The sequence below is a fragment of the Poeciliopsis prolifica genome, unplaced genomic scaffold, assembly GCF_027474105.1.
Source record: "Poeciliopsis prolifica strain line A6 unplaced genomic scaffold, Auburn_PproV2 SCAFFOLD020, whole genome shotgun sequence".
NCBI lineage: Eukaryota > Metazoa > Chordata > Actinopteri > Cyprinodontiformes > Poeciliidae > Poeciliopsis > Poeciliopsis prolifica.
In genome coordinates this window covers 5,191,298-5,207,563 of record NW_026562395.1, presented here as the reverse complement: position 1 = coordinate 5,207,563, position 16,266 = coordinate 5,191,298, and the positions used below count along the sequence as shown (strand labels likewise).

Here is a 16,266-nt window from a genome sequence, read left to right as displayed (position 1 = left end):
GGCTGAAACCTGGAGGACAAGCAAATTCTCAAACCAGAAAAACCCAAAACATTCCTGAACATACGCTCATTCGTTCATTCGCTGGCCAGCGAATTCTCTGCATTCGCTGGCCAGACTCTATCAGTAACATCAGCCTTCAGGGAATGACTCACAACCTCTCTGTAACGGCAAAAATCAGGAAGAAAACATGGAGTTGGGTAGGACAGACTCTACGCAACCCGTCAACCAACATAACCAGACTTTCAAACTTGACTATCTAGAGGAAGTAAAAGTCGTAACAAGGTTTCCGTAGGTGAACCTGCGGAAGGATCATTACCGGGAAGACGGCGGCGGGGAAGAGGCTGTCCTCGGCAGCGACCCCCGTCCTCCGTAGGAACGGGGACGGGGGGCAAGCGTAAGAGAGGCCATCCTAGAAACACCAAGCAAGGAAGACATAAAAAAAGATTAGCTGCACCTGGAACCAACTTTTAGAACAAAATATGGATTATTTTGACAACTTTTCCTAGAACAGTGGATAGTCTAAGAAGATTATGCAAAAAAAAAGTGGTAAAAGACTGCTTTCTCTGTATAATGCCAGCACTGAATTAGGTGCTGGCATTATACAGCACCGAATACAGTGCTGTATAAAAGCTAGTTGAAAGTTGAAAGACTGGCTTTCAACTGTATTTGGTTTTATATTATCAGATATATCTCTGGTGACGTTAGAAAATGCATGATGGGTTTCAGATCAGTCACAACATAATGCTTCTGGCCCATGTGTCACTTCCCTCTTTGTAGATTACTTGTTATATTTCTGGACAGCAGAAGTCTACAGCCACTTTTGCATGTCGACATCTACCCAGCCTCCCATCATTCGACAGCGCGGCACAAAGCGATCTGAACACAAGGACTTACATGGTGCTCATCCTCCGTCCCGCCACGCACAAAACTTGTTTGATTTTGCTACTTCCACACAGAGAGGGCTGGTAGATCCACAGATGGGCAGAGTGTTTGCACCGTTGCCTTTCTCTGTAATCTATAGGCTGGCTTCTTTAGAGTATGAGCTGACAGCTTCATTAGGAGAAGGATGGGGTGGGAGAGGGTGCTTTGATCTAAAAATACACACAGTTGTCGCCTCTGGAGTGGAGAAAGTTCAAGTTTTCTGATCTTCTTCAAAAAGCTTTGCGTTTTGTCTTTGTTGTTTTGTTTTTCTTGTTCAAGGAGAGGCTGGCAATGGGAGAACGCAGCTCTGGTATTGAGGATGAATTAGTTTTTGTCCCTCATAGTGTTGTCTATTTGTGGAACATGTGAGTGTTTGGATGGCAGTTGTGATTTGGAATGGGTTTGGGCAGTACCACTTAACACACACCTCTGTTTTTCTCAGAGTCTTTTACTCGGCAGGAATGCAGAATTTGTTCTCTTAACTGGTGGTTTGGCGAATAAGGGACGTTTACTTCTCCACCTTGTGGCTCCAGTCCGCCTGCTGTGAAGAATCTGACGTTAAGAGGTTTTATACAACTTCCGATCTAAAATCTCTCTTGTTTCTTCTTCTCTTCCCTCTCTCAGAGCATAGGCAAAGGCTCCCTGTGGTCCATAGATCCGGAGTACAGGCACAATCTGATCCAGGCGCTGAAGAAAACGCCGTATCATCCTTATTCGCCCAGTTTGGCCACACCGTCCACCTCCCCACCCAGCCTGCCTCAGACATTTCACCACAGGTAAGAAACCAACAGAGAACAGCTGAGATCTTCTGTGGCTTGAATCTCCTTTGGTTTTACAGTTGACGATTGAGCCAGAAATAAATAATAGCTATGAGTTAGTGTGTTTTGATTCATATCCAGGTTTACCTTGGTCGGTAAACAACTTGTGCAATTGTCGATCTGACATAAACTCAACTTGTCCTGGGTCCCACGAGACCAGAAAGGTGTGTCACTAACCTGGTGCAAAGTTTGCTTTCAAGAATTCACATCTTTTTGAACCAAGTTCAATAAATCCTAATGTATTTCAGTTGGTCCTCAGCTGACAGAAATACACAAAGTAGCACATAATCATAGAAATAATGCTTGATTTTAAACAGTAGAAGCACATTCCTCATCTTTTTGGGCCACAATAAGTAACAACTCAACTAATCACACGATAAGTTAAACTGAGTCACAGTTTTCATTTGCATTCTTGTTTGTGCCGTTCACTTAGTCTTTTAAGAAAAGCTGCCCTTTAATATTAATGAAAAGCCGTTATTTTGAGAAATGCTTCAAACATTTTTCTTTTTTTTTTTTGCCCAAGTCCTAACTGGCAGTTTTGCATGTTTTTCCTGTTTGAACCTCATGATGAATCTGTTTTGAAGGACAATTTTTTATGTGTAAGACTTAATTATTCTTTTTATTTATTGTTTTGTCTAATTATTTTGAATATTTAAAACATTTTTTCATGTTCCAGTGTTGAATGTTCTTTTGAAATGAACGTTTATTGAGCTGTGAGAGTGTGTGCTTGAATACTTATCAGCTGAAAACGGTCACAAAAACAACAATATCATCATTTATCGCAATATTCTCTGGGACAATGTATCATCAGCAAAATATGATATCGGCTGCGACTCAAAAAATTACAAGTTTTGACCATTGCTCTGTGTGAAATAACTCAAACTGTCTAACCAGGTGTATGTGAATGTGATATGGATTTAGTTTTGGACTTTGACTGGTCCATTCTGACACCTCCATATGATTTGATTTAAACAATTCAGTTGTAAATCTTGCTGTATATTTTGGTGTTAGGTTAGATTTTCTCTCTGGAATATCCTCTCTGGAGTATTTTATTTTATTTTATTTAAAAAACATCACCGCAGCATAATTCTAGCAACACCATGCTTTCACAGAACAGCTGTGTTTATGAAGAGATCAAATCACCCACAGGATCTGGGAGCACTGGGAGAAAAAAACAGAAGAACTTGTTTTTTTTTCACAGATTTTCTTTTTCACAACAAAGTGATAGTTTTAATAAATATGTTAAAAAATTATATTTTATAAGAGTTTTATGCTGTAGATTTAAAGAGCAGATTTAAAAGTCTCCTGTGAGTGCTGAGTCAATAAGACGTCTCAAGGCATTTTGGGCATTTTTTGTATTTTTATTTTTAAGAACAAATAAAAACTATGTATCTTTTTTATCCCACTTGATAATAGTGCTCATATTTGTTTCTTTCTCTAACAAACTATGGCTTAGTCCAGGTGATGGACCTTTGGCTGGTCTCTGACAGGGTATATTATCCTATAGTTGACATGAAGTTAATGAAAATAAACTATTTATTTCTAATAAAAAGTAGAAAATCAAAGAGCTGTACCTGATAAAACAGTAAAACCTCCTTCCTCCTTTTTTTTTAATCATGGAGGTATTTTTTTTTATTAAGTTAAACTAAAACATGAAAGTGCAATTTTCTGCTTAAATGTTGCAAAAATATAGAAAATAATTGAGACTCGGACACTCTTGTAATAGTTTAGGTAATGACTGAGTCCTTTGACTATTTCATGAATAAAAAATAAAAAAAACAAATTCTGGAGGATAAAAGTTAACTGAAAGTTTCAAATCAGGTTTTTCTTCTGCTTTCACATGTAAATGTGCTTCAGATGTTTTCATTTGGAGCAAAAGTTTTCAACTCCAACACAGGTGGTGGGGTGAAAAAAAAAAAAAAAGCTTTCCCACGATAAATGACTCAGATATACTTTTCTATTAGAGTGCGTAGCATTTTAAGTGGATCGATGAAAATTAAAGACCACCAATCAAACCAATTATAACATAAAACCTACAGTGCGCATGCACCACCCAGTCTCCCATCTGTCGCTGGCGCTCTGCATCGGCGTGCTGCAGGCGTCGGAGCTGACCCGCTCCACCCTCCGTTACTTTTTATTTTTTTATTTTTATTTTTTGCACGCTGCTTTCATGCAACAACAGTCCTGTCTTTTTCGCCCTCAGGTGCATCTCAGGTACATAAGAAGGGGGGGAAAAAAGCCCCTTTTTTCTCTCTTTTTTTCGGCACATGTTCGCTCCATCAACCCCTCCGCCTCCCCCCACCAGCCTCCAACCCCTCTCTGCCGCATCTCCTCCGGCTTCTTCCACACCTCCCTTTCCCTCTTTTCTCTTGTCTCCCCTTTTAATGTCCCGCACACACCCTCCCGTTCGTCCTCAGGCATACAATTGCAACCGGCGAGGCAGCCTCCTCTTCATCTTCTTTATTTATCCCTGCTGTAATTCATCTCTTCTTTCCACTCTTTTCCCCTCTCCCTCCATCACTTTATCATTCAATTAAATCCTCCTTTGTCTACGCTCACTTTTTCACACCGCGCAGCGAGAGCATCCTCTCATCCTCGCTTTATGACCTCTCCACCTTCCTCCATCATCCTCCCCTTTTGCTAACTTCTCAGTATCCTGCACCTCCATCTATCCCTGCGGATATGTCAGACAGAAGTACCATTAGTTTTTTTTTTTTTTCCCCACCTTCTTCTTCTTCCCTTTCGCTGTGTCCAAGCAGCAGCAGCCCTCCAGCCCCCCACCCACCCAGCCGATCTGGGCAGGTTGGCTCGCAGAGCCAGCGGACTGTGTAAGACAGAATAATTGGTTCACCATAAAATGTAAAAGTGTCATTTTGAACAATGAGGTATGGGGAAGTGGAACAAATTGGAGGCTGGATTCGGAACATGGAGGGGTGCGGGGGGACTAGGCTGTTCATTTGCATTCTGAGACACACAGAGGGGAAGCGGGATAGAGAGAGAGTAAGGGGAACTGGAGGTCCCCGTGTGATGCAGCACCTGCACTCTCTGTGTGTGTGTGTGTGTGTGTGTGTGTGTGTTTGTACTGTATTCACTTCAATTGCAGCACACCGTTATTATATTTATAAAACGTCCTTCACAGCGTGTTGTAACATGAGATGTCTGCCTCTGCACGTGTTTCCACAAACTCCAGCGAACGGGTTTGTGATGGAAGTCTGCGGTGAAGAGTTCCTTTTTAGTGGCGCTGGAAAAGGAACTCTTCACCGCAGATATAGTTTTTACAAACTACATCTGGACTTTGACCTGGCCACTCTAAAACAGTGTTTTGTTTTGTTTTTTTTTTTTGTTTTTTTTTTTTTTTTTTTTTTATTTATATCGAGGCATTTAGAAGAAGAATTACACTGGAAAAGACAAAATCGTACCTAGTATTTTTTTTGTTAAGATCTCAGTGCACTTGAAAAAAGGCTTAACTTACTTACTAGTAACTTTTCATCAAGATATGGTAACTTAAGCCAAAAATTCATTAATATTGTATTAATAGAAACAGTTCTAATTCCACTGGCAGATTACTTTACTTACAACAAGACATTTTCCCCACATACCAGTAGTAGCTTCTTTTTTTTTAATCAATATAATGGAATCATTGACTTAAAACAACAACATATATCTTGCTGAAAATCTATTGGTAAGTTAGTTTTGATTGTCAATAATTACCAGAACTCGACGATCGCAGTGCAGGTTTTGCATGAGGTGAGATTGTCTTTTCGTGAGGTCACTCGGTATGTGGAGTGTTTAGCTTGCACTGTGGCGAGTTGTTGGAATCAACGACAGAGGTTGTAAAAAGTGTCGATCAGCTCGTGAAGAAAAGACAAATAGACGATTGTGTAGAATTTGCAAATTAACTTCCAGAACCGCATGTGTTGTATGATTGACTTCCAGACAACAGATCTTGGACTGACGTAACACGTCTTTGGTGTCTTGGACAGGTTTTGCTCAACAGTGATGTGAATCCAATTTGCAGCGCTAGAACCTGGACACAGGGTTCGGTTGTAACCTCTTGTGACCAGACTTGCCTCTTTCAAAGATGCTCTGCGAGAAACTCCAAATAGAACTTCTTCAGGCCTTCCAACAATGGTTTTCTTCTTTTGGGTTGTCTCATCCGATGAGTCGACCCAACAAGCAGTTGCAGATCCTTGTATCTGCTCCTCTCTGCCTCTCACTGACGAGTAGCTTTCGGGAGTTGATAGTTTGAGATGATAATTTGAACAGATGTTCTCTCCCAGCACAATATAGATACTGCTGAGGCATTTCTGGCTAAAACAAAGATGAAAGGGCGCTCTTACACATCACTAGCAATACCAAAAGCAGTTTCACATTGGCGAGACTAACAGCTAGAGTAGCAAAGATTTGAGAGTACACTCGTATTTCGGTGCAAATGCACCCGCTTTTCTTACTTCTTTCAATTGGCTGTTCTTTTCTTTCCCTTTCTGGGACTTTATTTTATTTACATGTTTTAAACCACGTGCATATTATAGGTTGCTAGTATTCTAGTATATAAGTTACACTATACTATAAATATGCTTATTTGCAAATTTCTTCTTAGAGCACACCAAAAGTATTCAAAAGAAAATGCAGCTTGGGGAACTGAAATACCCAAGCTGCTATGGCTTTAGAAGAAATGCAGCATTTTCTGCACACCTCAACATCCCATAGAAGAAAGTGTATCCACTCACTTTATTGCAAAAATGTTGCATTTTTCTTTGGTTAAAACCTAAAAATAGGAATAAAATGATGGTTCAGAACACATTTTCTGCTGTAGATGTTTATCATAAATAAAGATCATGTCACAGTTGAGGCCCTAAACAAGTTTTATTTAACTGGCTCTTTTTCTATTACAAAGGTTACAGACTCCAGTTAACCTGAACAGTGACCCTAAGCTTTCACCCTAATATACACAAGAACGATTTGGATAAAAACAAATCTATGCAAAGTTCAAACCTAAATCCAATGAAGAGCAGGGATACGGATACTTTTGTCTGCTCTATTCTGGCCTTTTGGGTGGTTTTATGTCAAATAAAACTTGCCTTTAGTTTGGAGGCTGTAACTCAACACGTTCGGCTCTGGTCTTATATTTTGGCCGTTCTCTGCCTAAGAAGTCAAGCTTGATCAATAGGAAATGATATCTCTCTCTCAAGAGCACTCACTCTGAAGAACAGCATGTATGAAGCTAAGCGACCGCAAATGGTTGCGCTGCATGTCTATTACGTTAAGGTCAAGGACTGTCTCCGGCACTCCGACGCAGCAACTGATAGAGACAGATCATAAAGGACGGGAGGGGGGGTGACGGTGGTGAAAGTTAAACCTGGACTGCCTCTTCTTCTTCTTTGTCCTCCGTTTCCTGTGTGGACCGTACTACTGAGTCCTGTCACCCCCTGTCTGACCCCGCCCACCTGTGCCTGGAGGAGCAGCTGGATGTTTTCAGTGCAGCTGTGTGCGTTCAATATGAGCATCATCAGATGGGTGTGAGTGGACGCAGAGAGAGCGAGAGGGAGGCAGTAAGAGACAGAGCATGCTGGGTAGGAGGTCAGCCCTATGGTGCATTCCTTCACACCCCATCAGCATCTGGATGAGAGGAAGAGGGGAGGGGGAAGGATGGATGGAAGGAACGCGTCTCTAGGGGGAGAGGATGGTGAAGGAGCTCTCCTCTCTCCTTTTTTTTCCCCCTTCCTTCCTCCTCCGGCATCCCTTCGAGGAATAAAAGCCGGACGAAGACGATGTGGCGGGAGTCAGAGGGCCGCCATCGTCAAACGCCTCCACCCTGGCGGGGGGGGGGCAGGTTAAGTCGGCTGCCGTCGCGCCGCCGAGTCGTTTGCTGGGAGGACTAGAGAGAGGAAGAATGAGATGGGTGCGGGGTGGGGGTGGCAGGGAAAACAGACGGGCTGTTAGCGCAGGAAAAATATGTTATCGCCGTGGCAACGCAATGTGGCAACTCTCCATGGCAACAGCAGGTGGCTCAGGGCTAAAATTTGCGTTCCTTGCTGTTGCTTTGCCTGTGTGTGTGAGTGTGTTTGCGTGAACGGGGCTTTGTATTTGTTGCATTGTAAGGACTATTTTTCTAACAAATGCGACGCAGCGGGGACCGACTGCTCCTTGTGCGTCCCAAACACAAGGCCCCAGAAGGAGCACTGCAGGTACAGGTAACGGTTACAGTTTGGGTTCGGCTGCAGAAATGAATGGAAGTCAACGAATCGTCCCTGTAAAGATAAAAAGACATGCTATTTGAGTGTGTGTGCGTGTACACGCCTGCACCTGTGCCTCCTTCAGCTGCTTAGTCCAACATAAAACACATCTCACATTACAAAGACAACTCGGCAGATGAGTGGAAACGAGTGCTGCTTTTGGACTTTCCGGCTTCTCCAGGTGTCTTCTGTTTTCTCTCCTCTGTGTTTGCATACAGTGTGATGAACCTCTGTCCATGTTGTCGCTCACTATGTTAGGGAGGGCAGCCTGTCCTGACTGCAGAGTTGGGGGGGAAGCAGTCAAGCGTGCAGTCTGACGGAGAGCTAAAGACTACTCAACCTGGAAAAGCTCTTCCATTCCCCCCCTCCTCCTCCGTATCCCTCCATCTTTCTGTCTGAATTATGGCCTCGCCAGCAGAACTGCGCCCATTGTCTTCTCGCGTGACTGTGCTCGCGAGTGAAGATATCTCCGTCTATGTGAGAAATGCTGTCATTACCTCCCTCATTAGTGGTGCAATGATCACCTAAAGTGAGTCCCCAGCTTTGTGTGTGTGTGTGCGTGTGTGTGTGTGCACTGAGTGCTTTTTTTGTACTGTTTCAATGGCTTCTTGAGGGTTTAAACTTGGATTTATGGTTAGGGGGATTTGATTGACTGTTGGCATGGTATTTTTTGAAATAGAGATGCTCAAATCATACATTTTCTGGCAGACTTCTCAACCCTGCTTCCGGTTCTGTTAGCCTTGCTAAAACTGTCTCTACAAGTTTTTCCTGCATAGATGTGCTGTGGTGATGCAGGGGTTAAACTCAACTCTCGTTGCGGCCGTCACATGTTCGATTCCCGTCCTGGCGACCTTTGCTGTATGTCTTTCCCTTCTCTCATTACCCACTTTCCTGTCAATGGACTATCAAATAAAGACCGCAAGAGCCAATAAAACCTTTAAAAAAATTTTAAAAATAAGTTTTTGCTAGATAATGTAGATCCTTCCCACAATTTGAGACGACGTTCACACAGCAGGCGGATGTGACCCAAATCTGACCTTTTTTTTTTTTTTTTCCACAAATGCAATCTTTATACAGCTTTTTCACTGTAATCTGAAAGGCCCAATTTGGATCTTTTCACATTAAAACAAATCTCATCTGATGTCTCTGACAGACTTCACTGCAGAAACTGCAGTTTTGTTTTCTTTTTATTAGTTCCCTTTGTGTTTGTCATGATCTTGTGACAATATCAGCTCTAACTAAACTTTAAAATCAGTCCAAAAATCAGTAAAATCATCTATTATCTAGGTCAACAAGTTCTTATGTCCTTCTCGTGGTCCCAGGTCCCTATGTGGTCATAAACCGTTCACACAGAAGTCTGATTATATTCACATTTAATTTAGAATAACTGACTATTCAAAAAATAATCTGATTTCAGCAAAAAATCTGAATCAAGACCTGCTTTGTGAACGTAGAGAGAGATTTCCAAAGGCTGCCGATATTTCTGAATGTTTTCTGCTGAAAGTCTGGCCTTCTCTGATGTCAGGATAACTTGAGTTTACGATGTTTTTGTTGAATACTGCAATGACCATATTGATTATAGTTAACCAATATTTCTATTTTGTGGGCGAAAGTGGGCAGAGAAAGTCTGTCAGAGAGACAGAGGACAAATTTCAAGGCGTCAAATTTCTTTTAAATGATATTTGATAGAGTTTTTATAACTGAAGGTAGCATTGTTACTTGATTTGTGCCACGAAATGTCAACATGTGCCTGGAAAATGCATAATACTGCCCTTTTAAAGAATGGAGTTTTAGAAAAGCGCTACCTTAATGAAATGACGGATGATGCACGTTTAGCATCCGTGCAATGGCTACCCTGTCAACGAGATGAGTGACTGAAATATTGGATTGGCAGCAACATGTTGGGGAAGGGTAATTCTGCTTTCCTCTTTGCTCCAAACAGCCTGGAGAAACTCTGACCTCTCATTGTAGACTGAAATCTGTTTGTATGATATGATGTAAATCCTTAGCGGGTCATGACCCTGGTTTACCTCAATGCCAACAGATAACAGTTTAGTTTTTATGCGCTCGCTTCAAAATGCGTCACCCCGGACGCACATAATCCGTCTTAAACGTGCCGTTAAATGCACACGCGCCGCCGAGGGCCGGCCGCGTGCGAACGTACCGGCGGCAGGCGGTTGGAGGGGATTGGGGGTGGGGAGGGCCGTCATGAGAAATTACCCCCGTGGACTGCAGCGTGGAGGCTGTAATTCTCCGAGGTAATCATAGGGAATAATGGCAACAGTGAGACACCCGGGATTCTAATCACTATAATCAGAAGCATTGGCTTATGGACTCAAATTCCTGCCTCGCGACGAAGCCGGCCAGGCTCGTCTGGCTGCTGCCGCGAGATCAAATGATTGACCAGTTCTCTCTCTCTCTCTGTCTCTCTCTCTCTTCCACTTTCCTTCTCCTTCCTCTCCAGTCCTCCACTGTGGTCGGGGAGCCCCCTCTTCAGAAAGAATGGAGGAGTTCTTCTACAAGGTACGGTCTCACCTCCGCAACTCCCGTTCTTGTTTGTGTGTGTGTGTGTGTGTGATCTCTCGCTTTCTCTCTCTGCCTCTCTTTCTCTCTCTCTTTTGTTTGTCTTTTTCACTTCCTCACCCTCTTTTTTCCTTCTTGCCCACTCCACCTTCCACGGATGTGCCAACTCCAATCATCTCAATTCCAAATCCCTTCGTTTTTAGAGGCGCACCTTGAGAATACCAAGCTCTGAGATCTGACTCTTGGCCTGCAGCCAGAGGAGGAATGCTGTTTTTTTTTTGTTTTTTTTTTCTGTCTACAGAAACATATTTCAGAGTTGTTCGTTTTTTTTTATTTAAAAAAGAAAAAAAGAATGAGACAATAAGAAAGAAAGAAACCGGAGACCCTCTTTCCACCGCCCTCTCCCCTCATTTAGGGTAACATATGTCCACTCTCACTTCCTTTTCCCTGTATTTTCCATTATTCCTCTCCTCCTCCACCTCCTCCTGCGGTGGCTGGACGGCAGTTAAAATGGACATTCAATCCCAATCAGGGAGCACTCCGGGAGCTCGCCGGGCCGCCGAGCCCTAAATGGAGGGGGAAATGGATACATTAGGCGTCTGAGGCGAGCCCTCCATCGCCGCTAATAATGGAGTAGTAATGGTCAAGGAGCCGGAGTCGGAGAGAAGAGAGGAGAGGGGGGCGCCTGAGAACCTGGACTCCCTCTAGTCTGAGTGATGACTCAACGTGGACGGACGGACAGAAAGGCAGGCAAGCGAGGGTTGACTCAGAGTGCAGGAAATGACAGGAAATGTGTCTTTTTTTCCTCTTTTTTTTTAAGGAAAGAGTGCAGGAATGGTCAGGTGTGATGTTCAGAGGAGGCAGGGAGAAAGGAAGTTGTGACAGACAGCCAGAGGCAACAACAAGCAGAGGGTAGGAGGAAGGTGGTGGCGGGAGGAGGTGGGGAAGGGCGGTTAGTGGCCTCACTTATTACTTCCATCTCCCATTCCCAGAGCTTTCAGAGCCGCTCTGCTCTGAGCTGATCTGGCCTGAAGTCTGTCTGTCCCTGTCACCAAGACAGCAGCAGTAAGAACACAGCGACAGGCTCTGAGAGATGAAGCCCCATTCTGACAGATTACCTCCCTCACCCCCACCCTCCCAAGTTACCCAATCACAGGGTCAAAAGAATAAAACACACCTTAAAAGGGCAGAATTATGTAAAATTCATGTTTTTAGCAAACTTAACTGCATCTGCTGAGCTCATTTTAAAAGCTACTTCTCAGTGAAACATTGGTTAAAAAAAATTATATATATATATATATATATATATATATATATATATACATATATATACACACACGCTTCTTTAAATAGAAAGCCAGTGACATACAAAAGATTATAATATCAAAGCTGTTTCTGTACCAGCAATATAAGCTCTCTTGAAGTTAATATAGTTAAAAAAAAAAAAAAAAAAAAAAAAGTGAGATTTCTGAAATCATCGACAAATAATTTCCTGATACCAAAGGTGTAAAAAGTTAGACTTTTGCAGCTGATTTTCTCTGTAGTAAGTCAATAAACACGTAAAGCATGATAGAAATCTTTTTTTTACAGACGCCACAACATTTTTACTTTTTTTTTTTTTGCCTCCATTATTTAATTCTATTCACCATCAAAATCAATATGCTTTTCATTTAAATTCAGCAGAGTATTAAATTAAACTCTTTATGATATGAAGTTGAACCATTCACGTTCACTTTGAGCAGCTCAGGTAATATATTTCCTTATGGTAATTAAGGAGACCAATATGTCATATTAAAATCTACAGTCCCTTGCTAAAGTAATAATACCCATTGAACTTTATTCATACTTTCTCATGTTACCATGATGAATGTGTGTTTTACTGGGTTAAACTAAGACCTTGAAATACATTTAATTAATCAAAAAAACATAATAATTTGGCTTGAAACATGTCATTTCCAGGTCTTAAATTTTGTCTTTACAGCACTATTTAATCTCGAATATTCACTGTTTTTTGTGAGACAATGAATCAGGCAATCAGCTGCTGACATACTCTTGTTTGCAAGCTAGCTTTTTTGCGTCTTTCCTGGGTAAGTCCAAAGTTACGACCAGTTTTCTGGACGACGTCTGGACGTTTCTGTGGTGAAATAGGTCTTGAATTCAGTTCATGTTAGCAAACACCTGGTGGAATTGCATCTGCTAAGCTGATTGTATGAGCCACTTCTCAGTGAAACGCTGGTAAAAACGTTAATGTGTTCATAGAAGAGTTGCTGTGATGACATCCTGAAGGCAGAGTTTCAGAAAGAGTATGAGTTTTTAAAGAGACAGAGGCCCAATTTCAAGGGCTTAATATACAAAGTTAAATTTGATGTATACAGCATTTTTATAACGACCAAAGGTTACTTGATTGTGCTACAAAATGCCACCATATCCCTTGATGATGTATAATGCTGCCCCTTTAAAAAGTTTGAGGTTTGAATTGGTGAAACTTACAAAAATCTTGTAGTAGCAGATATTTCCTAGGAGTCCTATTTCCAATGTTGATCAAACCGAAACTGGTTTGATCTGAGCATCTCTGTTGGTTTACTTTAGGCTCGTTTCTTGACTTGTTTGCAAAGCTGTATTATATTACCGTAATCAAGCGCTACTTTCCTTTTGTCTCCCCTCTACAAGTTCCAACACATGTCAGTCAGCCAAGCTCTTAAACTCTCTGCCCCAGTGTCGGATAGACAAGCCGGTTAGTCGTCCAGTTAAACTGCCAGCAACTTCATCCCACCAGCAATCCAGGCTGTCATTCAACCAGTCAGTCAGCCAGCATTAGCATGCATCCTGCCCTCAGACTCTGCTCTTTGCTCAATACACAGCAGCCAGGCGGACAAACGAACAGGGAGGGGAGAGGGAGGAAGGTAGCGGAGGGGGAGTGCCTGTTTTGACTGAGTGAGAGGCCGCCTTCAAACGGTTGCAATCTCAAGGTCTGCCGGGAGTGACCTGCGAACCGGTGGGGCTGTGAGAGCGAGAGCTGAGCGAGCGCTCCTCTGCCGGACGAGGCGAGACGACGCAGCCCAGAGGGCCATGTGGAACTCATTTAGGAGGAGACAGGAGGGAGGCGGGGAGAAGACGCAGGAAGCAGACAGAAGAGAGGGTAGCTGACCATGCTTAAGGGGGAGGGGGAAAAAAAAGCAGACATTCTTTCTAGGAAAATGCCTCAGATGCAAACAGTGTGTTCTCTTACCATCAAAAGGAATTTTTTACAGTTGAACGGCTTGAGGCTTTTAAGAGCGAAGCGCTCAGTGTTGGTGCGGTTTTGTCGCCTCATCTCCGCAGCATATGTCCCAGACTTTTCACCTGCAGAGACGGCATACATGCTCAGTAGGAGATATGAGTCACCAGTGTACACAGAATGGCAGCCAGATCAATACAGAGGGTGGTTGGCTGGGGGCTACCGAGGGGGAAAATATCAACAAGAGGGTGGAATTAGATGGACAAACAGGGTTTATGAGCAAGTGCAAATACGAAAATAGAGAGCGGAAGAGGGGGAAGAGTTGCCCACGCTTGGACTTGGCAGCCATGTGTTTGTGGGTGTGTGTTTGTGTCCACAGTTCCTACGCCGTCTGGAAGTCTTTTAGAAAATAAAGTATGGAAGTGTAGTGGCGTTTCCCCTTCAGGCCGATTCACTAAGTATCTATCTGTCCATTAATCCATCCATCTGTTAGTCTCTGTATTTATCATCTTCCCATCCATCTGTCCTTTCATCCATATATCTCTGTTAGTTCGTCAACTACCCAATATCAATGAATGGATTGGGTTCATTGATGGATGAACCCTGTAGGTCATCCATTGTTTTCCATCCATCTAGAAGTCCATCCATTACACATCTACCCATTCATCCATCTCTAAATCTATCCACTAGTCATCCATCCATCCATCCATCCATCCATCCATCCATCCATCCATCCATCCATCCATCCATCCATCCATCCATCCATCCATCCATCCATCCATCCATCCATCCATCCATCTTGTAGTCTATCCAATAGTCATCCATCCATCTAGAAGTCTGTCTCCAGCCATTAGTTATATTTATATCCATCCTTCTGTCTGGTTTTGAATACAGCTGAACGGACTGCTGGGACTGACCTGTGAACCCGTGGGGTTGTGAGAGCGCCTCATGGGCTCTCCAGCCGTGGGGCGTAAATTCTTAGTGGATTTTTGTGTTTCTCCTCTCAGAGTGGCTTCCAGAGGCACAGAGGACTCTGGATCAGTATGTCTGGAACAGCTCGGGGTTTCTCTGCGTGTTGAAGCGAAACAGTCCTCGGGTTGGTTCGCCGTCACTGTGTCAAACACAGCTTGGTATTTCCTCTCGCCCCCCTGCTTCTTTCTATCGCTTTCCCTTCTGATGCTTGATCCTCCACTCTGTGGCATGTTGCTATGGAAACCCAAAGCCCAATTGGAGCGAACGGGTGGAGACGGAGGGGACGTTCACACGTCAACCCGGGAAGACCTAATGCGCTACCCACGCACTCACACACACACACACACTCATATTACATCTCTATATTTTCACAAGAACTTTGCATTGACTTCCATTCATTTTTTTATTCATTTCTACAACACTTAACCTAATGATTGCCTGTACATGCTTAATCCTAAACCTTACCTAAACTCAGCTCACTCTTTAGTCCTAAATCTAATTACCAACACAAAAACAGCGCATCTTCTTATGAGGTCTGGTTTTTGGGGCTCTATAAAGAGCATTGGGTACTCACAATGTAGTATTCATTAGAAAAATTGACCTCGCAAGGTGAGAAATATTAAAACACACACAGAGAACCATGCAGCAAGTGATCAAGATTACAAAAGAGACTCTGTGCAGGGACTTACTTATAAGGTTATGGAGAGCAGCGCTGGCGATATCAGGGGCATGGCCATGCTAACAGCAGTCAATGAGATTACTGTGGACACAGCGGGCCGGGGAGAGCCTGAAAAACACACTTCCAATGGCAAAAGCACCAGCAACTCTCATCATATTTCATCTGGTTGGGCAACTCGCGTGTGCTACAGCACGAGCCAAATACACCAGGCTGTTGTCTGGGGGGGCCTCACCGTGACAACTTGTATGTTTTAATGAGCTTGCGGCTCCTGGGGCGAATTAAATTTTTCCTCATGATATCAATCATAAATTCAGCATTTGGGCTCAGATTTAACGTCGGGGTGGGGATGCTGGTGGTGATGGTGGGGGACACAGGCTTCAGCTGCAGCGTGTTTGTGCTGCGGTACATGTTCGCTGGCATTTGCACCTCAACAAATGCGTCTGTGGCAGACAAAAGGCAAACAGCGGGTCATCATTTGCAAAACACGAGCTGACCCCAGAGATGACAGCTGTTTTAGTGAACTGTGCGGCTCGTGGTGAGCAGTCTGCTTTGAATAATAAGAGCTTTGGGCTCAGATCTTTTCTTCTTCTTCTGACCTTCGGGAAGTTTCCCGGTTCGGTCCTTTCGCAGAATCAGGACAGATGCCGTTAGACGGCACGGCCTTGGCGGAAAATCCAGAAATTGCTCAGTTTTATTTTTATGTTTCTCTCAATTCTGACTTTAGTTTTATATTTAGACACATTTAGCTTATGGGCATTGAGTATTAAAGCTTTAAATACGGTATTTTCTTTTTCTTGTCAGTCTCACAACACTCAATAGGGTTGCAGTAAAGCCTGGTTTCATAGGCGTAAAATAAATGCTTGAATTATTTTACTTTTGCATTAATGTGCAGCTCTTAAA

General features: G+C 43.1%; 1 protein-coding gene across 1 annotated transcript in view; it reads left to right on the top strand.

Annotated features, from left to right (window-relative positions):
* ches1 (checkpoint suppressor 1) overlaps window positions 1-16,266 on the top strand; it is a 74,693-nt gene that overhangs the window by 47,932 nt on the left and 10,495 nt on the right. The window contains exons 3-4 of the mRNA XM_055044139.1: window positions 1,546-1,697; window positions 10,440-10,498. Of these exons, the coding sequence (XP_054900114.1) occupies window positions 1,546-1,697; window positions 10,440-10,498 (211 nt within the window). The remainder of the gene's footprint in view (window positions 1-1,545; window positions 1,698-10,439; window positions 10,499-16,266) is intronic.